General features: G+C 35.5%; 1 protein-coding gene across 1 annotated transcript in view; it reads left to right on the forward strand.

Moving 5' to 3' along the window:
• The window catches only part of LRRK2 (leucine rich repeat kinase 2), a 174027-nt gene that overhangs the window by 13020 nt on the left and 136054 nt on the right, over positions 1 to 24953 (forward strand). Inside the window, exons 5-7 of the mRNA XM_071218762.1 lie at positions 658 to 792; positions 3128 to 3262; positions 5690 to 5821. Of these exons, the coding sequence (XP_071074863.1) occupies positions 658 to 792; positions 3128 to 3262; positions 5690 to 5821 (402 nt within the window). The remainder of the gene's footprint in view (positions 1 to 657; positions 793 to 3127; positions 3263 to 5689; positions 5822 to 24953) is intronic.

Below are 24953 nucleotides of genomic sequence, written 5' to 3' on the forward strand. Positions count from 1 at the left end.
TCTGCTGTTCAATCCCTCTAGGGATTTCTAAATTTCTGTTACTGTGGTCTTCAGTTCTATTCAGTTCCTTTTCATAATTTCCATCACTATATTGATATTTTCTTTGTGTTCATCTGTCATTTTCCCGATTTCCTTTACTTCTTTGTCCATGTTTTCCTGTAGCTCTCTGAGCATGCACTCAATTGGAGGGCCCCACTTCAAAGGGAGTTTTGGATACATTTAGGAGGTAGACATGACAGGCTTAAAAATAAGTTGATTTGTTTGTAGGGCCGAGATTGAAAAGAGAGAGGAAGGATTGGAAGATGAGTAGATATTTGTCCCTTGAATTAATAGTATTATTGGGGAAGATAGAAAACATTGGAATCGGCTCAGGTGGGAGATGGTGTTGCCCAAAGGAAGAAAAAAACATGTTTCAGGAGTTTAAGGCAAGAGTACTATTCTAGAGAAATTGGTTGAAAATCATAGAATTACAGTGATGTGAACCAGAGATTTATTTCGTTTAGAAAGACTGCAGAGCTTGCTAGGTCTAACATCTGGTGCAGCTAAGTGTCTTTTCAAGAAGAAAAGTTCACAAACAATTCAGTCCTCTTGTAGAAATTAGCACGTGTTGTGTTAAACCAGCTATTCATTTATGGTATGCTCTTCTCTTTAAAATAGGTAAAATCACTTTGCTGATATTGGATGAAGAAAATGATATTTTCTTGTTAATTTTTGATGCTATGAACACATTTTCAGCCAATGAAGAAATCCAGAAACTTGGATGCAAAGCCTTACATGTTCTTTTTGAGAGAGGTATTTAAATTTCCAAATTCCTTATTTTTGAAATTTATATAGAATAAAAGGACCTATAATGGGAAAAGTAGAACATAATTAAAATAATGTATTTTTAAAAAATCATACTCTTTATTAAGAAGTGGGATTTCTCTGTCAAGGATAAGTAATAGGATTAATTCAGAAATAATGTTTCCTTTCTGTAGTGAATTTCATTCATGGCTTATAAAGCATGCAATTGTATTAGGTTTTCTACCATTGCTTAATAAGGCATAAGGTTCACTTTACAAATTGAATGTGTGGGCGGTAGGAGAGAAAAAATAAAACTGAAGCCAAGCATAGATTAAATTTAGGTTCATGGTACAATCATCACCACAGATTTTGGAATTTGCTAAATGCTCTGTGTTAAGAACCAAGAGAATATTTTAAAAAATATCCCTTGGGGAAAACACTAGAATATATTTTATCAGATGTCAGAGATTATCTATTTAATTTTAGAGTTGATGAGAACCTTTGTTTCGTCCTTCCACTGACTTGCTGAGGAAATGGAGGTCCAGAGAGGTCAAGTAAGCAACCTGCCTGAAGACTCAAAATTAGTCCAGTTCACTTCACCACCACCCTTTGAGATCCACTTTTGTGTCCTTATGAGAGCTAATTGTGCTAGTGGAGGACAATAAGAGTGGTCCTTCCAGATGGGGCTTTAAACACCTTCTAGAGTGTTAAAAACATTAGAGGGACTAGGGAACGGATGAGGAGATGGGTGAAGGGAAAATAGTATGTAGGTTGGTTAAGTTTATTACTTAAAGTCCTGTATATTTGCAAAAGGATGGACCAGAAATTTGGTTCTGAGCTTCTTACCAAGCAAAGAAGAGAGGGAAATATGATCTGTTACAAAATTCCTAGAGATAAAAGTCAGCCCATTACTCAGAGCAACTGGTCTTGTGGAAGACTTGAGAAAATCCTCCCATAGGTTTCTCTGGGTGAGGTGTTCAAGGACATCCAACCCTCAAGGGCGACAGAGTGTGTTTCAGTGAAAGCAGTTCTGTGAAGGGTGAGAACAGCCTGGACCTCTTAGCCAGCGCTCTGGTGATCAGGCGTGGTGAAAGGGTTTACTGTGCGTGAGGAGTGAATGAGCTGCATGTCCTTCGTGCTATCTTCTATAAATGTTATTTCTTGCAACTAAGCTTTCGATAAGCCTTGGGCAGGATAGAGTTTGAGGTTCTGTTGTCTGGCAGGGCCCCTAACTCAGATCTTCTCTGCTCCAGTTGTAGAGCAGGTTCTTATTTGAGAGAGAAGGGCTGCCACTCTCAAATCAGCAACGGGGGCCCAGGGAGGACATGTGAAGGTGGCACAGGGAATGTTAAAAAGAAGAACCTTTCTCAGTAGAAAGATAGTGCTTAGGGTATCATTGCAAATGTAGAGTGGATGAATTTCTGATTTCTTCAGGAAAAGTTCTCCAAGATTCACTGCCAGCTGGAAAGTTAATTTTCAAAGTTTGCAAGTCCATGTGGCAAACTCCATAAAATGAGAAATTTCCATTAAATTCCTGGTTGATTGGAAGGACCTAACGAATTTCACATTACTTTATGTGACCATGTGAAATTGAAAAATGGATTAATGTAGATCATTGCTTAGAAATCCATGAAATGTGGTAACCTTTTCTAACATTTTTTCAGTGCAATTCTTGGACGGGCAAAATCAGATTTTCATATTATGTTATTCAAGTTCTCTTCTATTCGGGTGACTCCAAATGAAACTCCTTGGCTTGATCTAAGGACTTTAATTATGAAAATTAATGATGACAATTTTTGATATCTGATGGAAAACCTCTAAGGCAGTATTTCAAAGTCAAATTTCTTGTCATTTGCTGAAGTTCACTCCTCTTAAGTTGATAAATTTGACTTAACAGGCTGCCCTTCAACAGAAGTCACTTCCAGTGCACCATCTTTATTATCTGTTCAGTTTTCTCTGGAATTTCTTCTAAAATTTGTCTAGAAATTTTTCTGAAAATTGTTTGGTGACAAGTACTTCTACATTTCAAAACATGGGATAGTCAATATAGGCCAAACAAAATTATTTTAACCTAAATAGCTTTTTCTTCAATATAAATTTCTTAGGAAGGGAGGAGCACTTGTGGCTCAGTGGTTGAGTACCTACTTCTCATGTATGATGTCCTGGGTTCAATCCCTGGTACCTCCTAAAAAAATAAAAATTCTTAGGAAGGGCTTTTTCACTGAAATATAATTTTATTTATGTGTTTTGAATTTACTGTTTCATAACTATCATGAATTTTATATTTGTGAAAAATTAAAATTTTATATCTTCTAAGCTTCTGTATTTTGCCTCTCAATTTTAGTTTCAGAGGAGCAACTGACTGAATTTATGGAGAATAAAGATTATATGATATTGCTGAGTACATTAAAAAATTTTAAAGATGAGGAGGAAATTGTGTTTCATATACTTCACTGTTTACATTCCTTAGCGATTCCTTGTAAGTATCCTCTATGATTTCTTGTTGTATCTGAAAAATGATGACATTATGTCTTTCTGAGTGTGTTTTGAAAATATTTTTGCTATTTAGAAACTTGTGGATGCCAAACCCATTCATTTATGTATCCATTTCGCGAGTTTGTGTTTGTTGAGACTGTTTGGCAGCTGGCTGTTTAGTGCTGGGGAAGCAATCGTGATAAATATAAACACGTTCCTTACCTCGTCAGAGCTTAAGGTACAGTGGAGTATGAGGACATAAGTGACTGCAGTGTGTTCACAAGTGGCCCGAGCAGTGGTGGCAGCATCTAGAGGGTTATGAGGATAGAGAATTAGGTATGACCTCTTTGCAGAGACTTGAATGACGAGGAGAGCTTTATGTGCAGGGAGGTGTTAGGTGAGGTGGGAGTGCAGGCAAGTGTCCCAGGCAGTGGCCGGGATCAGCGGAAAGATCCTGAGCAAGAGGGAGCACAGCTCCGGGAACTGTGTGTGTGCCCATGTCTGTGCTCATGGTGTGCACGCTCATTCCGCGATTTCTGTTCAGTTTTCACGGATGGAGGCAGGGGAAAGCCTGGGTAAGAGGCAGCGCGTGAAACTGGAGACTCGGTTAGTAGGGGCTGAGAAGCCACGTGGAGGAGATTCACTGTTGTTGCTCCTCTTTAGAATTTTACTTCTTTGAAATGTAGCCACTTTTCCGCAAAAAAGAAGAACGTAATTTGTGGTATATGCTGTCAGTGATTAACAGGCTAAAATCTGCAACCGGTAATTACTGATAGACTAATGCCTCAGGTTCTGTTACGTTTGTTTTTCAATTGCACAGTAGCCTTTGGTAGTGCTTGCATTACTTGTGTGTATGAACATTCATCTAGTTCTATTTTAGTGTTTTCGCTTGTGAAATTCTGAGGGTTAAATGAGTTAAATTATGTGAAGAACTTCTGGTGTTTGAAAAATATTGATAGTGTTATTATGTAATATATAGTTTATATGTATGTAGTAGACTGTATAGAATATGCACATGTGGTTTCAGGTATAAATTGTATGGAAATCTGAAGGTGTGTGACTTTAGTTTAACAGGGTAAAACTCAATATCCTTGTGGAAAAAATGCCCATTTTCTGTAGTGTTTATAAAATTATGTTTACTTATCCACAGGAAATTAAACACTCGAAAGTAGGGAGGTTGACCAAAAATAGAGAATAGCTATACTTTTCAGTTTCTCTGAGTCAGCCAACAACCTGAATATATTCTTTAATTTACTCTTTCTTGGCTATTGTTGTTAATCATTAATTAATTATTCAATCAATTAATTTTGGACTGGATATTTAGGGAATTCATTGCTTTCCACCCCCATCTGACAAACTCCAGTTAAAATGTGCTGATTCATACTGCAAAAGTCAAAGTATGTAGCAGCTAAGTACCAAGAAATTAAGAGTTCTAAACATGGATTCTAACTGAAATTGCTTACCTTTCCGTCTGGAGCAAATCAGTCTGCTGTTCCTAGTAAAAAAAAGTGGATAATTATCTTAAATGGCCATATCCTTTCACTATTACAAGTTTTTCTACATTTAATATTTTTAATACAACTTAAACAGTAAAAATATATTTTTGGGGTAAGTAGGTGTTTGATTTTTGGATATGCCAAAAAAAGAAAGAAAATGATTTGCAGATTTAATTTTTTTAAAGAAATAGTTAATATTTCATTCAGGGATGTAAATTGTTTCCCCACATAGGTTCTCATACTCAGTCTCTTTATCAGTCTCAGTTATCTTTCCCAGTGGATTCTTTCTCCCTTTTGTTTTATCAGTGTTTATCCATTAGTCATATATTTTTCTGTTATGCCTCTCTTGCTTCCTTCCTTAGCCCCTTCACCCTTCAATCCTTTTTCCTCTCTCTCTACCTGAGAGTCTTTCGGAGGCTTCCTTCTGCTTCTTTGTGCTCTGTGTTTCTGCTGAGATAGGGAACAGACTACAGCTGCTTCTAGCTATTCAATTATGTGACATAATTTTGTTTTTCCTTTGTCACTTCAAGGAAAAGGAGCAATGTTGGAGTCATTCTACAATGGGGTGGCATTTCATTAGGAAATAATTCCACGAATTAGTTTATTTGAAAACTCATGGCCAAAACATATAAGTCTAAATATTTTTAGATTTATATAAAAGCAAATGAATTTTCCCTTGATTTTTTTCTTAAGGTTTTAAGCCAAGAAATAGGAATAAAACAGTTTCCCCTTAATGCTAAAGAAGAGTCCTAATTCCCATTTCATTAGCAATGTTTCAACCAAGTTTTTTTTTTTTTCAATAGTTTTCTGACAGAACATGACTTTTAAAGGTGAAAAAATAGCGATTATACTGTCATATGTTTACAGTATATATAAGATGTCTTTGAATATGAGAGGGAAAAATCACCTTATTGATAATTTTTCTTTACATTCAGGCAATAATGTTGAAGTTCTCATGAGTGGCAATGTGAGGTGTTACAATATTGTGGTGGAAGCCATGAAAGCCTTCCCTATCAGTGAAAAAATTCAGGAAGTGAGTTGCTGCTTGCTCCATAGACTGACATTAGGTGAGTCATGATTCTTGGTTAATTTATTATCTTAAGTCTCTCTGATGTATGTATAGCATAGTGGAGAAGTAGCATATCGACATATGCTGGATGGAAATGAAAAAAGTAGCAAACTGTTCTGCCATGCTTAGATGGAATTTTAAAAGGAGTTGTCAAGATAGATGTGTTGAATGAGAGGCCTTATTTTAATCTTGTTTTTTGAAGAACTTATTTTAAAGAGAGTTTTATTCTTCGAGCTATATTTAAAATAGAATTATGTAATTTTTCCTACATACAAAATAATAAGCCTAATTTATGTAGACAATATAAAGCATAATGCAATAGGAACTCACCACATAATTTAAGTAGTAGTTCATGGTCAGTGCTGATGAAGTTACCCTGAGCTGCTGCTTGCTTTGATTTTCCTACCAGCTTAACCCCATCGAGAATTTTGTATTACAAAATTTTGCAGTAATATTCATAATTATTTTGTTTTCTAAAATAGTTTTTCTACCTTTACATGTCTTGCTAAACAAAATTAAAATTTTCTTGCTTTGCTTAATAAAAATAAAATACTGTATATTGCCATCTGCAAATTGTTTTTTAAAATTTAACAATATGTTTATAAAAATGATACTTTTTAAATGTATGTAGCTATATGTAGTATCCCATTATGTAATTATCACAATTTATCTGTTTTTCTATCCATGTACATTTGGGTTATTTCTAGTTTTATGCTACCATCTGTGTTGCTATGAGCACATAGACAAGGGCAAATATCTTTCAAATATTTCTTTGCCATTGGTGCATCCTCCATTGTGAGGGACCTGCTCTCTATGTCTTTTATTTACTTTTCCATAGGATGGTCTGTCTTTTAAAAACCACTTAGTAGATTCTGGATCATAATACTTTAGTGATGGGTTATATGTGTGGAAAATATATTCTCTTGATTGATAACCTGTCTTTTCTCCATCTTTATGGTGGCTTTAAGAAATTTTTGTCTTCTTCAATTTATTAATGTGGTGTATTATACTGATTGATTTTCTTTTTTAATCAATTTTTTAAAAAAGAAACTTTAGATTATAAGAATGTTACATAAAAAATATAAGGATTTCCATATGCCCCCTCCTTCCCCATCCCATACTTTCCCAAATTAACAACATCCTTCATTAGTGTGGTATGTTTGTTACAATTGATGAACACATATTGAAGCATCGCTACTAACCTTGGATTACAGTTTACATTATAGTTTACACTGTGCTCCGAACAATTTTGTAGGCAATGACAAAATGTACAATGGCCTGTATTGTACAGTGTCATGCAGGACAACTCCAATGTCCCCAAAATGCCCTTGTGTTACACCTCTTCTTCCCTGTCCCATCCCTCAGAACCTCAGGTGGCCACTGCCTTTACATCAATGATGAAAGTTCTTCCATTGCTAGAATAATAATATGTCTGTAATAGTCCATTGTTCATTCCCCAGTCTTGAGGATTTAAGTATGGTGATGCCCACTCTGCTTCTAATTGAGAGGGAGCTTAGATCCCAAGGAGCAGATGGATGGAACTATCTTGCTTGCAGTTGCAGACACTGTCTTCCTTGACATGGGTGTTGTCCATAATCATCTTCTTGTTAGTTGTCCTATAAGAGTCCAATGAACTGGAGAATAGGTGTTACACCTCTGCTGAGATCCAGGGCTTAACTGACACACGACAGATCATAGCTTTAAGTCTCTGGGACATATATTTACCAAGTATAATGCTAATTGTAGGTTCAAATGAAAGAGACAGAAGAACCATGTGTAGAGAACCTATAAATGAGTCTAACTTTGTTACACTGGGGAGCATAAATGCCAAAAGCCCACTGATAGGGTACTGAAGTCCTGAGCTGTCTAGGAGCCCCGCTATTTGAGGCACTGTTTACTGTGGCAGTCAATGAGATCCTGTTGAGACTTGCATATGTGTAACCTCTGGAATGCCCTCCTGATGCATTTTCACATCTCTTAGCTATAAATACTCATTTGCCTTTACCATTTCCCCTTTTTGGCTAAAGTCTTTTCCTAGATACCTTGCTAGGTGGCTCTTGGTAATCCCTTGGTGCCAGGGAGGCTCATACCCTGGGAGTCATGTCCCATACAGGGGGAAGGTAGTGCATTTATATGCTGAATTTGGATTAGAGGGAGTGTGGCAGCTTTTGAAGTCAAGTTTTATAATCAGTTTATTTAAAAATGAGTTGCTTTTATGTATCTTGTTTAAGAAACTTTTCCTTTCCCTAAGGTCATAAATCTAGTCCATATTTTATCCCTAAAATTTTCCGTTTTTCATTTAAACATTTAAGGTTTTAATCTGTCTGGAATTGTTTTTGAAAGCAGAAATTCAATTCCCCTTTTCCCCAATATCCATTGCTAATCACTAGTATAGCACAATTTATTAAATGGTTCATCTTTTTCCCAGGTGGTATGATGCACCAACTCTTTTAATACCAGATACATATATACCTACACAAACAGACAGACAGACATAAAACCTGTTTTTGTTCTTGCTGTTTGTTGGGTTGATTGATTTGCCTGGCTCAATATCATACTATTTAAATTACTCTGTTTTAAGTAGAAGGTTAAGTCCTACTCCTTAAAAATTAATCAGTCAAGTCACTGTGCACTCGTCTTTTTGGGATATATCTTGGTTCTTCCTTGTCTTTACTATTCCCTGTAAATTTTGGAATTGGCTTATCTAGTTCCTTGGTAAACTTTATTGTGACTTTGATTAGAATTGTACATAACCTATGGATCAATTTAGGAAGAAATAGCATCTTTATATTATTTCTTCCATACGGGTGTGCCCATCTTTTGTTAGTCATTTCTAAGTACCTCATTTTTTTTCTAATTCCTATAAATAGAATCTCTTTTAACATTATATTTTTGCACTGCTTTTGGTATAAAAAAATGCAAGTGATTCTGTTTGTATATTGATCTTATCCACCTTCTAAACCCTTTTTATTAATTCCAATAATTTGTTTGTAAATCCTCTTAGGTTCTTTATGTAGCAGTTACATAATTTGTGAATAATGACAGTATGGATCCTTCCCTGCCACTTCTTATAACCTTTGTTTTAATTCTTAGTCCTCCTGTATGGCCCAGAACTGCTAGTGCAGTATTGAGTAGAAGCAGTGATAGTAGGCATCCTTGTCTTGAATTTTAAAAAACAATTATATTTCTTTTAATGTTTATTTTATTAGCCAACAATTAATGGTGAAAGACTTAGTGACATCCTTTCTGAGTATATATATATTTTTAACAAATCAATTTTATTGATACTTGTTAATGAAACATCCATCAAAAGTATACAATGAGTGGTATTCATTTAACAACATAATTGTGCATTCATCACTTCAGTCATTCTTAGAGCACTTTCATTATTCCAATAATAACAATAATAAACAAAAAACAAACAAAACTCATCACCTCCCAGTCTCTCTGTGCCTCCCCTGCTGTTCATAGCTGGTATTTTTTTTCCTTCTCTGTAGTATATTTGTATTTATATTTTGTAAAAACGGGTTCATATATGCAATATCCATATCCATACCCATATTTATGTTTTACATGAGGTTTTACTATCTTATACAGTCTCATGTTACACTATTTAGCTTTCCTTCTAGTAATACACATGAACTTAGACTTTTTCTTTTAACTACTGTCATACTCATATAATAACTCTTCTAGTTACAAACACCATGATCCCTTATAACAGTTTTACATTTGTAATCTATTTTGTCTGGTATTACTATCACTACCCCAGCTTGTTTTTGGTTGCTGTTTATGTGGAATAGCTTATTCTAACACCTTTCTCCTTCAACCTGGGTGTGTCCTTACATCTGAGGTGGGTCTCTATATAGGCAGCATGTGGATGGCTCATATTTATTTTAATCCATTTTATCAGTGTATATCTTTTGATTGGGGAGTTCAAGCCATTAACATTCAATGTTATGACTGTAAAGGCATTACTTCTTTCATCATTTTTTTCTTTGGCTCTCTGTTGTCATATTCTTTTGCCTGTCTTCTTACCCTTTAGTTTAACCTTCCTAATAATCTTCATTTTTACCATCTTCTTCAAATCTCTCGCCCTTGTTTTTTTCCTTTCAGGATGCAGCACTCCCTTTAGTATCTTTTGTAATTCTTGTCTTTTGGTAACATAGTCTATCAGTTTTTGTCAGTGAAGACTTTGAACTCACCTCATTTTTGAAGGACAGCTTTGCTAGATACAGAATCCTTGGCTAGCAGTTTTTATCTTTTAGTACCTTAAATACATCATATCACTTTCTGTTCTCCTCCATAGTTTCTGATGAGCGGTCGGCACTTTATCCTATTGAGGGTCCCTTGTATATAATGCTTTTCTTTTCTCTTGCTGCTTTCAAAATCCCTTCTTTATCTCTGATATTTGTCATTCTGAATAGTAGGTATGTTGAGGAGGTCTGTTTGGATTTATTCTGTTTGGGGTGTGTTGTCCTTCTTGGATATTGATATTTATGTCTTTCTTAAGGGTTGGGAGGTTTTGGTCATTATTTCCTCATATATTCTTTCTACCCCCTTTTCCATTCTCTTCTCCTTCTGGTACACCAATAATGCAAATGTTCGTGCATTTTGTGTTGTGATTCAATTTCCTGAGACTCTGTTCCATTTTTCCATTCTTCTCTTTCTGTTTTCCTGTCTTTTCCATTTCTGATTTTCTGTCTTCAAAATCACTAATTCTGTCTTTGAGCACTTCAGATCAGTTCTTATGTGCCTCTATTGTATTTTTAATCTTACCTATTGTATCTTTCATTCCCATAAGGCCTGTTACTTTTCTTTGCAGGCTTTCAAATTGTTCTTTATGCTTTTCCAATGTCTTCTTAATGGCTTTTATTTCTTTAGTTATATTTTCTTTAACTTCTTTGAATTAATTTAGGAGAATTGTGTGATTATCACTGATTGTCTTAAATCCAGTATCTCTTCAGGGTATTTGTTTGTTCTATTGGCTGGGCCATCTCTTCCTGTTTCCTAGTATGGCTTACAATTTTTTACTGATGTCTAGACAGCTGAATGTGTTAGTGAATATACTCTGATGGCCAATTTCTCTCTCTTGCCTGTTGCTTTTTTCCCCCACAGCTCTTCTTTGATATTTGATTCAAGTTATTCTAAGTCTTTAAAATTGCCCAGCTTAAGTTTTCAGAATCATGCTAGGATTCACTAATGGGGCTCAGATTTTCTCCCAGGGCTTAGAATGCAGAGAGAGCCCAAAACAGTTTTTGTCCATGTTAATTTCCAGACCGGCCAGCTGATGGCATGCGTTGGTGCACTCTTCCATGGAGGTGTATCTCTCCATTTTCCTTTCTTTTGGTCTGGCCAGAGCTGAGATTCAAAGCAGGCTCAGCTGGCTGAATTCACTGAAGAAAAATCCCCTGACTCTCCCTTCCTTTTCCCTTGTTCAGCTGACAGGGAAGAAGATACCTGCTCCCCTTTCAGTTAGCTGCAATGAGCCTGGGGTTTTACCCACTTTAATATCTTCATGGGTGGTGGACTCTCAGTTGCGCCCCCTCCGGGGCTTGGTAACTCACGTTTGTTGTTCGGGTTTTTCCTCTCTCTGTCCCTCACCCTCCTGGGAGTTGCTGACCCCCAAAGCAGGTCCCTCGGACAGCTTTTGCCTCTTTTTCCTATGTTTGTGAGAGCATTGATGCAGGGACCTATTTGTTCTGACACAATCTTTCCATGTCCTTGTCTTGATTTTAAAGGGAATACTTGTAATATTTTTTCCGTCCAGAATGTTTGCTATAAAATTTTTTCTATTATCTTGTTTGCTTTTATGACAGACAGCTTTTATCAGATTGAAATATTTCCTTCTATTCCTTGTTTCATTTTATTTTTTGTTTGGGATTTTTAAAACATCATGGATGGATATTGAATTTTATTAAATTAAAGAAAATAATGGCAATCTCTCCTTTCACCTTGTTAATGTAGAGAATTATATCTAGGGTTTTCTAATAGTAAATAAATTAAAATGGTAAAAATCATCTTGCACTCCTGTGATAAAGTCATTTTGATCATTTATTAGATTTTATATACATTCCTAAAAATCTTCTCTTTTTATTTTCAAGTCTGCAAGTTTACTTTTTTTTGAGAATGCAAAGTTTATTCTTTCCTTTCTTTTTGCTTCAGTTCTTTCCATATGATTTTACCTTTATTTCTAAAGAAAATTTTAAAATTACTTTTGAAGAAATTATAATTGTTGCTTTAAAGTTATGAAATTTTCATATACTTTTATTGCTAAAAACCCAAGAGTGATATTTAGGTTAACATTAAGTTCTTGATCATGTAATTACAATGATCAAATAACTTGTGACTTTCGTGATATGATATTAATAATTATCTTTTATTTTTATAGAGAAAAAGTGATGGAAAATACATTTTTAACTGGTTGATTATCATTTTTAATTATAATTGAATTGTATATTTGGTAAATATTACAGCATACTCATTCCCAGCTTATGTGTTGACATGTGGTGTGAGCTAGGCAGCATTCTATTTGAACACTACTTTGGAAGTGAGTAGATTCTGGTAGAATAAACATGATTTAGAAAGTCTGTGCCTTACTTTTGTTGATCATTAATTAATTTTTTATTAGAGAAGTTATAGGTTTGCAGAATAATCATGCAGACAATTCAGAGTTCCCATATACAACCCCCTAAGCACAGTTTCCCCAATTTTTAACCAGCAATGTTTTGTGCATAAACAGGATTATTATAATAGACATTTAGCTTTTTATCACTGCAGCTTTAGGAAAAAAAATAATCATTGCTTTGAAAAAACTAATTTTCATTTTTTTATTGTAGCAACTTTTATTTTCACTTCTAGAATTACAATATTCCCTGTATACGTCAGAAATGGCTTTTAGCATTAGGAAAGCTCCAGTTGTAGTTAAAATGAAATTTTTATAAATTGAGTTATATTTTACAAGCATTACTACAGTTTATTTCTCTCCTTTGTAAGCACTTTCTGAGTGCTTAGTATATGACTTAAACTGTATGATAGTCATGTCTTATAGTTTCAAAGTACTTTCATATATATATATATATATATATATATATATATATATATATATTTTTTTTTTTTTTTTCCCCCTGAACTTTGAAATGACCCTGGAAGCTGGACAGATGTTATTATCTCCACATTTACAGAGGGAGACCCTTGGTTCAGCAATTTTGTGTGTCTTATGTAAAATCATACAGCCAGTAAGTAGGATGAAATCAGGTTGAGAATGCAGTTTTCTGTATCCTGTAACAACACAAAGCATTCTTCTAAAATGAACAATCATATCCTAGTTCATCTCTTTCAGCAGGTGAATTTTTTATTCATCATTAAATTTTCATAAAGAAAGACACTCTTGTACAAACTGGCTGAGAACTTAGAATGGTTTCAAAGTTGACTTCTTAAATCTTCCAAATGGAGCAGCATACTAATGTACAATTCTCCGTTTCATGTTCTACAGTTTACCACAGTCAAGTTACAGTACAAGTTACCAGTCACCTTAATTCTTTTTAACTGAGTTAGAGGAAAACGTGGCTTGACAGTTGTAGTTAAGAGAATGGTACTTAATTACCAGACAGACCTATAATGTCACATTGAAAGTGGTTGGTATTTTACTGTGGAAATTAAATAAACTGCAAACTATCATATCATATTTAAGTTTTGCATTAATTTGTAAAAGTTCGGTAAAAATGTAAAGCCATCAAATTGATCTTCAAATAAGTGTGCTTTTTTTCTCATTGATCTTTTATTGCTCCTATTGTTTGAAAAAGAACCAAGTGAAACTTTTAACTGTGTCTTCATAATTAAAAGAGAAGCCCAAAGTCAATAAATATTTAGCATTTTTTGTCAAAATATGTAATCTAATTATCGATTTGATGCAGTAAAGGATCATCTACAATTTTCTATGTGTTTTCACATAAATTTCGTATAAATTTTATTTGGTCACAAAATAAGATAAGGCTGGTTTTACTTGTATTTCCCAGAGTCACATGGTAGACCAGCTGTTGGGCAGTATCAAGAGAATACTAGTAGGGAAAAGAGGATAATGGGGACAACTCAAATTTAGATATTGGCAAGCTAGTAAAAGAGGATCTTTTTGAAAATGACTAGAGATCATTTAGGGCTAGAAAGTATGTCTGTGTAGTGGGTGAATGTGGAAAAGGCAAGAACATAGGGATATGCTGACAGAGAAGGACTGTAACCTAATTTAACTTAAAAAAAAATTTTATACTTCATTAGAGAAGTTGCAGGTTTAGAGCAAAATCTTATAGAAAATATAGAATTCCCCTATACCACAGATTCCCTCACCACAGTTTCCCTATTATTAGCACTTTGCAATAGTATGGTATCTTTGTTAGAACTGATGAAACAATGTTATTGTAATTTTGCAATTAAATAAAGTCCATACTTTACTGTAGAGTTCACTGATTGTGTTGTATAGTCCTTTTAAAAATTTTTATTAGAGGAACAATATACATCCTAAAATTTCCCCCTTTTAGCCACATTTAAATATAATTCAGTGGTGTTAATTGTATCACAATATTGGTCTACCATCATCACCATTGTTTTAATTTGCCAAAGGATGCTGAAATGGGTTGGCTTTTATAAAGGGGATTTATTTGGGGTGAAAACTTATAGTTCTGAGGCCATGAAATGTCCAAATTACGGTACCATCAGAGGTGCCTTCTCACCAAAGTTAGCTACTGTTGATCCTGTGGTTCAGCCATGTGGCGAAGCAAGATGGCCGCTGAGCTCAGCTGAGCTCTCTGCCTTCCCCTCCAGAGTCTGTCTCCTGGAGCTCAGCATAGTGCTTTTCCCCTCCTGAGTTGATCCTTGGGCCTCTTTGTATACCTCTTTGCTCTGCTGGTTCCAGACTCCGGGAGCTCTCAGTCTCTCAGGGCTTCTCTGTTCTCCTGCAGTCCTCTCTCTCACATGGCAGGATCAATATGGCAGCTTCCTTTTCCTATGTGTGTCTCTCTCTGTGTCTCAGTTTATATCAAACCCAGCAAGAGACCTGGGACTCAACCTGAGTCATGCCTCACTGATGTAGGCCAATCAGAAGCCCTGCAGTGATCTTATCAATTAATCTAATCAAAGGCACCTCAGCTGAATTTAATGCAATCAAAGGGTACCATATACACAGGAAGAGTTTATTAGCACAATGTTTTCATTTTTGGGATTCATATCAAACTTTCACAACCATCAACAGCCAAAACTTTTCTATCGCCCCAAAGAGAATTCTATACCAATTAAGGATTAAATCCTATTACCTACTCCCACCCGGCCCTTGATAACCTATATTCTAGATTTTATTGTGAATTTGCCTCTTCTAATTATTTTATATCAGTGAGATCACATGGTCCTTCTGTGACCAGCTTATTATTTCACTTAACATGATACCTTCGAGGTTCCTTCATGTTGTCACACACATCAGGACTTCATTCCTTTTTATGGCTGAATAATATTTCATTGTATGTAGGTATCACATTTTGTTATCTGTTCATCTGTTAATGGACACTTGGGTTCCTTTCATCTTTTGGCAATTGTGAATAAAACTGCTATGAACATTGCTGTGCAAAGCTGTTTGAGTTCTGCTTTCAATTATTTGAGGGCATATATCTAAAAGTGGGATTGCCAGGCCATATGGTAATTCTATACTTAACTTTCTGAGGGACTGCCAAACAGTATCCCCAAGGGCTGCACATTTTACATCATTCCTACCATCAGTAAATGAGCAGTCCTAATTCTCCAAATCCTTGTTAGTTCCTTTTTTTTTTTTTAATAGTATCCATTTTAGTGTGTATGAAATGGTATCTCATTGTGTGGCTTTTTTTTTTTTTTTTTTAGGTTCTGGGGTAGGTGTTTGAACTTAGGACCTTGTGTGTGGGAAGCCAGTACTCAATCACTGAGCCACATTGGCCCCCCCAAGTTGGTTGTTTTGTTTGTTTGTTGTTTGTTTTACTTTTAGGAGGTATTGGTGATAGAATCTGGGACCTTGTACGTGGGAAGCAGGCACTCAACCGCTTGAGCTACATCGCTCTCCTCTCATTGTGGCTTTGATTTGCATTTCACCACTGGCTGAGGATGTTGAGCATTTTTTCATGTGCTTTTTGACCATTTGTTTATCTGCTTTGGGGAAATATTTATTCAAAGTCTTTTGTCCATTTCTTGATTGGGTTGTTTGTCTTTTTAGGATCTCTTTATATATTCTGGATATTAAACCTTACTGGTTATGTGGTTTCCAAATATTTTCTCCCACTGAATAAGTTGTCTCTTCACTTTCATGACAAAGTGCTTTGATGCACAAGTTTTTATTTTTAAGGAGGTCCCATTTATTTTTTCTTTCATTGCCTGTGCTGTAAGATAGGCAAGTGTTGGACAGGATGTGGAGAAATAGGAACACTCCTTCCTTACTGGTGAGACTGTAAAATGAAAGTAGGGACTCAAGAAAATATTTGCATACTGATGTTCATAGCAGCATTATTTACAATTGCCAATAGAAGTAGCCCAAGTGTCCATCAACTGATGAATGGATAAACAAAATGTGGGGAGCTGATGCTTAATTTGTACAGAATTTCTATTTAGGTTGATTGTAAATACAGGATTTAAATATAACTAACAGCGCTGACCTATGTATGTGAATGTGGTTGAGGGAAAGTTTTGGGTTGTGTATGTTACTGGAATGAAAGAAGATAAAACATGGGGCTGTATAGCACACTGAATCCTGTTGTAGATGATGGACTGGGGTTAATAGTACAAGATAAGAATGCTGTTTCATGAATTATAACAAATGTATGACACTATTACAAGGTGTTAATAATAGAGTGGCATAAGGGAAAAATACACCTAATGTGTACAATTCTCCAGGATAGTTAACAAGTCTCAATAAATTATAAAATATTAAAATCATGCAATGCATCTTCTCCATCCACAATGGAATGAAGCTAGAAATCAATAATGGGGAGAATTGGAAAATTTCCAAATATAAGGAAATTAAATAACATATACTTAAACAGCCTATAGGTTGAAATAGGAAGAAATCACAAGGTTATTTATTATCTTGAGGCAAATGAAAATGAAAACACAGCAAACCAAAATTTATAGGGTGCATCAAAGGTGGTGCTTAGAGGATAATTTATAACTCTAAATGCTTACATTTTAAAAAAGTGAAAGTTCTCAAGTCAGAGACCCAACCTCATAACTGGAGGGTCTAGAAAAAAAGGTCAAACTAAACCCAAAGCAAGCAGAGGAAACATATAACAAAATGCTGGGTGGAGATAAAAGAAATAGAGGATAAAAAAAAAAAAATAGAATCAACAAACCAAAATTAGCTTCTTTAAAAAGATCAATAGAACAAGCAAGCCTTTAGCCTGACTGATATAGAAATAGAGAGGGCACAAAAAAAGTCACAAATGAAATGGGGGCATTACTACTAACCCCACAGAAATAAAAACAGTTATAAGAGGATACTGTTCACAGTTGCTTTACCAACAAAGGTGATAACCAAGATGAAATAGACAAACTCCTAGGAACCCACAAACTACCTATACTGGCTAAAGAAGAAATAGAAGATCTCAGCAGATCAATTGCAAGTAAAGAGATTGAATGAGTAATAAAAAACCTCCCAGCAAAGGAAAGTCCAGGACCAGATGGCTTCACTGGTGAATTTTACCAAAGATTCCAAGAATCAAAACATCAGTCTTACTCTAAATCTTCCACAGATTTGAAGAGGAGAGAATACTTCTTAACTTAGTCTATGAGGCTAACACCCTAATATCAAAGACAGATAAAGATACCACAAGAAAGTTATAGGCTGGTATGCCTTATGAGTAGAGATGCAACAAAATCCTCAACAAAGTACTAATGAACTGAATAGAACAGCATTTTAAAAGAATTGTGGGATTTATCTCTGGTATGCAAGGTTGCTTCAACATAAGAAAATCAAATAACATAATACACCATATTAATACAATGATGGGAGAAAAAAACATATGATCATCTCAATCGATGTAGCAAAGGTGTTTGACAAAACCCAGCATGTCTTCTTGATAAAAACAGAGCACTCCAAATAGAAGGAAACTCTCTCAACATGATGAAGGGCATATTTGAAAAACCCACTGCTAATATCGTACACAATGGTGACAGATTGGAAGCTTTCCCTCTAAGATCAGGAATTACAAAGATGCTCACTCTCACCAGTGTTATTCAGCAATGCCCTGGAAGTTCCAGCCAGAGCAATTAGGCAAGAAAATGCAGTGAAGGGCATATAGGTTGCAAGGGAAGAAGTAAAACCATGCCTATTTGTAGATGGCATAATCCTATATACAGAAAATCCTGAACAATCCACAGCAAAGCTCCTAGGGCTAGTAAATGAATTTAGCAAAGTGGCAAGGTACAAGATCAGCACCCCAAAATCAGTAAACAAAATCAGTGTTTCTGTTCACCAGGGGAAATGGCAACTGACTAGTGGTCCATGATGGACATCGCCTACCCGAGATATTTCTTTTTCTTCGATTCAGCGTTAGTGGAGTCATTCTCCAAATCTCCACTGTCCTCCAGAACTTCAAAGCAAGTGGAATTTATCCTTTTATTTGCTAAATCTCTGGGGAGGCTTTTTCAAGGGAAGTTTATGTCACCATGTTGATAAACCATTTGCCTTTAATATAGCTACTCTAAGTGCAGGGCTTTCTCCTTCTATTTCGCTATTTGGTCTTTGTAAGTCATACTTTTTTTCATTCCTCAATTCTCCATTAATGCCTTCTTTTACATTTATTATTTTTTGTATTATACCATTTTGAGTCCCTTCTCATTTCTTTCTGTATATAACTTTCATATGTTTTCTTTGTGTTTACTGTGGGCTTATGTTTAACATCCTAAGTCTATAACAAATGTTAAATCATGTTTGTTTTAATACCAACTTAACTTCAATAGCATACACATACTGTACCTATTTGCTTCTGTTCCCTCACCTTTTTGTTGTGCTTGTAGCAAATTATGTCTTTATACATTATATTAAAAAACATAGTTTTATGATTACTTTTTATGTGTTTTTAATTGTAGAAATTATAAGAAGTGAAAAGTGGAGTTACAGACCTCCAAAATACAATAAGATAGTATTGGCATGTGTAGTTACCCATATGGATATATTTACTCGAGGTCTTTATTTCTTTATGCTGCTTCACTGTCCTGTCTAGTATCTTTTCCTTTCTGTCTAAAAAAGCCCCTTCATCGTTCCTTGCAGTGCAGGTGTAGTGGTGACGGAACTCCCTCAGCTTTTATTTCTCTGGGAATATTTTGATCTCTTTCTTATATGTGAAAATCAGTTTCACTGGATATAAAATTCTTGGTTGACAATTTTTTTTTTCAGCCCTTTAAATATTTCTTATCACTGCCTTCTTGTCTCCATGGTTTCTGGTGGGAAATTGGCACTTAATCTTAATGGGACTCCCTCGTACATAACATGTTGATCTTCTCTTCTAGCTTTCAAACTCTCTCCTTTTCCTCGCCATTAAACTATTTGAGCACTGTTTGTCTGGGCTTGGTTCTCTTCGAGTTTACCCTGTTACTGGGGACTGTCATAGAGCTCCCCTGGTCAGGAATTCAGCACTCTCTCTTCTGTCTTTTCCAACTGAAAACACTATGAAAATATCCAAACCTTTCTATGTTCCCTGTATACATACCCTGGAGAACTCCCTCCCAACCCTGTGCCCCCCACCAATGACACCCCACACAAGTGCTCCTCCCCCGCCATAGTTGAACCTCTCTGTAGTCCAAAACTTCTTCAAAAAGGAAGCCCAATATATTGCCAGGTTCCATTAATAGAAAAATGGAATGTAGGGATGGGTTTAAAGGTTAGATACAGAATACATAGAAATTTAGAAAAATTAAATAAAGGAAAAATAAATTGGGGTATCAAAGAAATGAAAAAATGAAAAAGCTCTGTTTTGACATTTTGCCTTTCATCACTGCTACAGGTGTTGCCCTGTATGTACAGTGGCAAGCAATTTCTTCCATTTCTTCCTCAGTGTCTACCTCCTTTCTTTCTTTCTTTCTTTCTTTCTTTTCCCTGATTATTAAGTTTCTCTTGGCATAAGTTTTAGGTCACAGTAATTCACATATATAATATATGGTACTCCCACATATCCAACATCAAACTCTTTGTCCCTTCCCCCACAGTGATCTTTTTACACGTTCATATTATATTTGCTGCAGCTAATGTACAGATATTGAAATGATAGCTTTCAAATATAGTTCCATTTGGGTTTACATTATGGTTTATATTTTAGACTATTCAATTTTCTAAATTTTTAGTTATCTTATGTTTTACATTATGGTTTACATTTTAGCCTATGGACTTTTATACATTTTTGGTGTAATTTAACATGAGCTATGGTCCATCATGGTATGATCTTGTGGAACACTTCCATTGCCCCACAGTTACCCTGATTCCATGTATTCAACACCTCTTTCCCTCTCCCCTCAGGGCCCTGACAATCAATCTTCATTACTTGAGGGCCATATTCAGAGATACTTGCAAAAATGTTGAGGGCTTGACATACTCGACTGCCCTAACCCACTGGGAGCCACCAATTCTCTCGAGAGATACAGTTCCCTCTGTTTGAGAACATCAGTTCTCCCCAGGATGTGGGTATACCTTCACTCTCATTGTATGGGTCTCCACCCAATGATATAATCCACTGTGACAAAATGAGCACTCACACACTCCCCAGAAGCTTCCCCTGTGTCGGATGCCCCTCCCCCCCTTAAGCGTCCCAAACAGGCAACCTTCCATATTACATTCTCTAAAGAGTTTTCTCTGCACCACAATTTCAACCACATACCTGACAATCTCTCATGATCAAATGTTCCCCTCACCCACCCCAATTTCTTGGGCAATCTGACTCATCCTACCATCCGTAGCTCCCCTAAAGCCCACACAGCCCCACCCAAAGTTATCCCTATGCCCCCATTTTATCCCTTCCCTGTACAAATACTTACCTACAGCTTATCTTAGATTTCACCCAAGTAGCTGTCAGCTCACAACCTTCCTGTACCCTCCAACTACCTTAAAGTTTATCACTCAGTCTCTAGCTCTCTGAGACAGCTTGGTTTACTTATTTCATATCAGAGAGGTCATGTAGTATTTGTCCTTCAATGCCTGGCTTGCTTTACTCAACATGAGGTTCTCAGGATTCATCCATGTTATCACATGTATTTGTACTGTATTTGTTCTTATAGTTGAGTAGTATTCAATTGTATGTATATACCACATTTTATTTATCCATTCATCTGTTGATGGGCATTTGGGTTGATTCCAGCTTTTGGCAATAGTGAGCAATGCTGCTATGAACATTGGTGTGCATATATCAGTTTGTGTCCTTGTTTTCAGATCTTCTGGGTATATACCCAGCAGTGGACTTGCTGGTTATATGGCAAATCTATAGCTAGTTTTTTGAGAAACTGCCAAACTGTCCTCCAGAATGGCTGGATCCTTCTGCATTCCCACCAGCAGTGGATGAGTGTTCCCATTCCTCCACATCCTCTCCAACAATTGTAGTCTTCTGATTTTTTGATAGCTGCCAGTCTTATGGGAGTAAGATGGTATCTCATTGTTGTTTTGATTTGCATTTGCCTAATAGCTAGGGATTTTGAGCATTTTTTCATGTGTTTTTTAGCCATTTGTATATCATCTTTGGAGAAGTGTCTGTTCAAATCTTTTTCCCATTTTTTAAATGGGCTGTTTGTCTTTTTATTTTCAAGATATAGGAGTTCTTTATATATGTAAGACATGAGTCTCCTTTCAGATATATGGATACCAAATATTTTCTCCCATTGTGTAGGCTCTCTTTTCACTTTCCTGACAAACTCCTTTGAGGTGCAGAAGGCTTTAATTTTGAGGAAGTGCCATTTATCTATTTGTTCTTTTGCTGCTTGTGCTTTTGGTGTGAAGTTCATGAAGCCATTTCCTATTACAGAGTCCTGTAGATGCTTCCCTACTTTGCTTTCCAAGATCTTTATGGTCTTGACTCTTATATTAGGTCTTCGATCCATCTTGAGTTGATTTTTGTATAAGGTGTGAGATGGTAATCCTCTTTCATTCTTTTACATATGGATATCCACTTCTCCAGGCACCATTTGTTGAATAGACCATTCTCGCCCAGTTGAGAGGGTTTGGTGGCTTTATCGAATATTATATGACTATATATATGAGGATCTATATCAGAACTCTCAGTTTGGTTCCATTGGTCATTATGTCTATCCTTGTGCCAATACCATGCTGTTTTCACTACTGTAGCTTTGTAGTATGTTTTGACATGAGGTAGTGTGATTCCTTCAATTTCATTTTTCTTTTTCAATATGTCTTTGGCTATTCAGGGCCTCTTTCCTTTCCAAATAAATTTCATAGTTAGTTTCTCTAGTTCATTAAAGAATGATGTATTGATTTTTATTGGGATTGCATTGAATGTATAGATCAGTTTTGGTAGGATAGACATCTTAATAATATTTAGTCTTCTATCCATGAACAGGGAATATTCTTCCATTTATTTAGGTCTTCTTTGATTTCCTTGAACAGTGTTGTATAGTTTTCTGTGTATAAGTCTTTTACCTCTTTAGTTAAATTTATTCCTAGGTATTGGATTTTTTAATTTACTATTGTGAATGGTATTTGATTCCTGATTTCCTCCTCAGAATGCTCATTATTGGTGTACAGAAATGCTACTGATTTTTGTGCATTTATCTTGTAACCTGTGACTTTACTGAACTCATTTATAAGTTCTAGAAGTTTTGTTGTAGACTTCTCAGGGTTTTCTATGTATAGGATCATACCATCTGCAAATAGTGAAATTTTGACTTCTTCCTTTTCAATTTGGATGCCTTTTATATCTGGTTCTTGCCTCAGTGCTCAAGCAAGTACTTCTAAGACTATGTTAAATAGAAGGGGTGATAGTGGGCATCCTTGTCTTGTTCCTGATCTTGGAAAGATTTTAGGATTTCACCATTGTAAATGATGTTAACTGTGGGTTTTTCATATATACTCTTCATCATGTTTAGAAAGTTTCCTTCTATTCCTATCTTTTGCAGTGTTTTTTTCAAGAAAGGGTGCTGTATTTTGTCAAATGCTTTTTCTGCATCTATAGATATGATCATATGATTTTTTTCCTTCAATCTGTTTATGAGGTGTATTACATTAACTGATTTTCTTATGTTGAACCATCCTTGCATACCAGGAATGAACCCCACTTGGTCATAGTGTATAATTTGTTTAATATGTTGTCAAATATGATTAGCAAGTATTTTGTTAAGGATTTTCACATCAAGGTTCATTAGAGAGATTGGTCTTTAATTTTCCTTTCTTGTGGTGTCTTTGTTTGGTTTTGGTACTTGAGTAATGTTGGCATCATAGAATGAGTTAGGCATTGTTCCTTCTGTTTCGATTTTTTGGAAGAGTTTAAGCAAGATTGGTGTTAGTTCTTTCTGGAATGTTTTGTAGAATCCACCTGTGAAGCTGTCTGGCCCAGGGCTCTTTTTAGTTGGGAGGTTTTTAATGACTAATTCTATCTCTTTACTTATGATTGGTTTGTTGAGATCATCAACTTCTTCTTTTGTCATTGTAGGCTATTTATGTGTTTCTAGGAATTTGTCCATTTCCTCTAAACTGTTGTTTTTGTTGGAATATAGTTTTTCAAAGTATCCTTTTACGATAGTCTTTATTTCTGTGGGATCAGTGGTGATATCTCCTTTCTCATTTCTTATTTTGTGTATTTGCATCTTCTCTCTTTTTTTCTTTGTTAATCTAGCTAAGGTTTTGTCAATTTTCTCGAAGAACCAGCTCTTGGTTTTGTTTATTTTTTCAAGTGCTTATTTTTTATTTCATTTAGTTCTGCTCTGATCTTTGTTATTTCTTTCTTTCTTCTTTCTTCGGGGTTAGTTTGTTGTTTTTTAACTAATTCCTCCAAGTGTGCATTTAGTTCTTCAACTTCAGCTCTTTCTTCTTTTTTAATGTATGAATTTATGGCTATAAATTTCCCTCTCAGTACTGTTTTTTCTGCATCCCATAAGTTTGGATATATTGTGTTATCATTTTCATTAGTTTCAAGGTAGTTATTGATTTCTTTTGAGATTTCCTCCTTGACCCACTATTTTTCTGAGAGTGTGTTGTTTAACTTCGAAATCTTGGTCTCTGGCCCTTGCGTATTTCCTGCTTCATCCCACTGTGGTCAGAGAAATTATTTTGTATGATTTCTATCTTTCTGAATTCATTGAGACTTTTTCTGTGGCCTAGCATGTGGTCTGTCTTGGAGAATGATCCATGTGCACTTGAGAAGAATGTATATCCTGCTGTATTTGGGTGTAATGTTCTGTACGTGTCGATTAGGTCTAAATCCCCTAATAAATTGTTCAAAGTCTTTGTTTCTTTATTGATTCTCTTTTGAGATGTTCTGTCCAAAGTTGATAGTGGTGCATTAAAGTCCCCCACTATAATTGTAGAGACATCTATTCCTTCACTTAGTTTTTTCAGTGTTTGCCTCACATAGTTGGAGGCATCCTTGTTAGGAGCATAGCATAAATGTTTATGATTGTTCTTTCTTCTTAAAGGATTATCCCTTTCACTAATATGTAGTGTCCATCTTTGTCTCTCACAATTGTTTTGTATTTAAAGTCTATTTTGTCTGATATTAATATAGCTACTCCTGCCCTTTTTTGGTTATTGTTTACTTGTAAGATTGTTTTCAGGCATTCACTTTCAACCTCCTTAAATCCCTGGGTCTAAGATGTGTTTCTTGCAGACAGCATATAGTGGGTCATATTTCCTTATCCGATCTTCCAGTCTGAGTCTCTTGACAGGTGAGTTTAATCCATTGACATTCAGTGTTATTACTTTCAAGGAATTACTTATTTTAGCCATATTTTCTTTGGATTTGTGTTTGTTTTATTCTGTTTGATTTTCTTTTTCTGTTTTTGTCTTTTTAGTTGCTCTTACACTCTCCTCCAACTCTGTCTCTCTTGTTTTTTTCTTTCTTCCTGCAGAACTCCCTTTAGTATTTTTTGAAGGGCAGGATTATTATTGGCATACTCTCTTAGTTTCTGTTTATCTG

This window comes from Dasypus novemcinctus, chromosome 12, assembly GCF_030445035.2.
Source record: "Dasypus novemcinctus isolate mDasNov1 chromosome 12, mDasNov1.1.hap2, whole genome shotgun sequence".
NCBI lineage: Eukaryota > Metazoa > Chordata > Mammalia > Cingulata > Dasypodidae > Dasypus > Dasypus novemcinctus.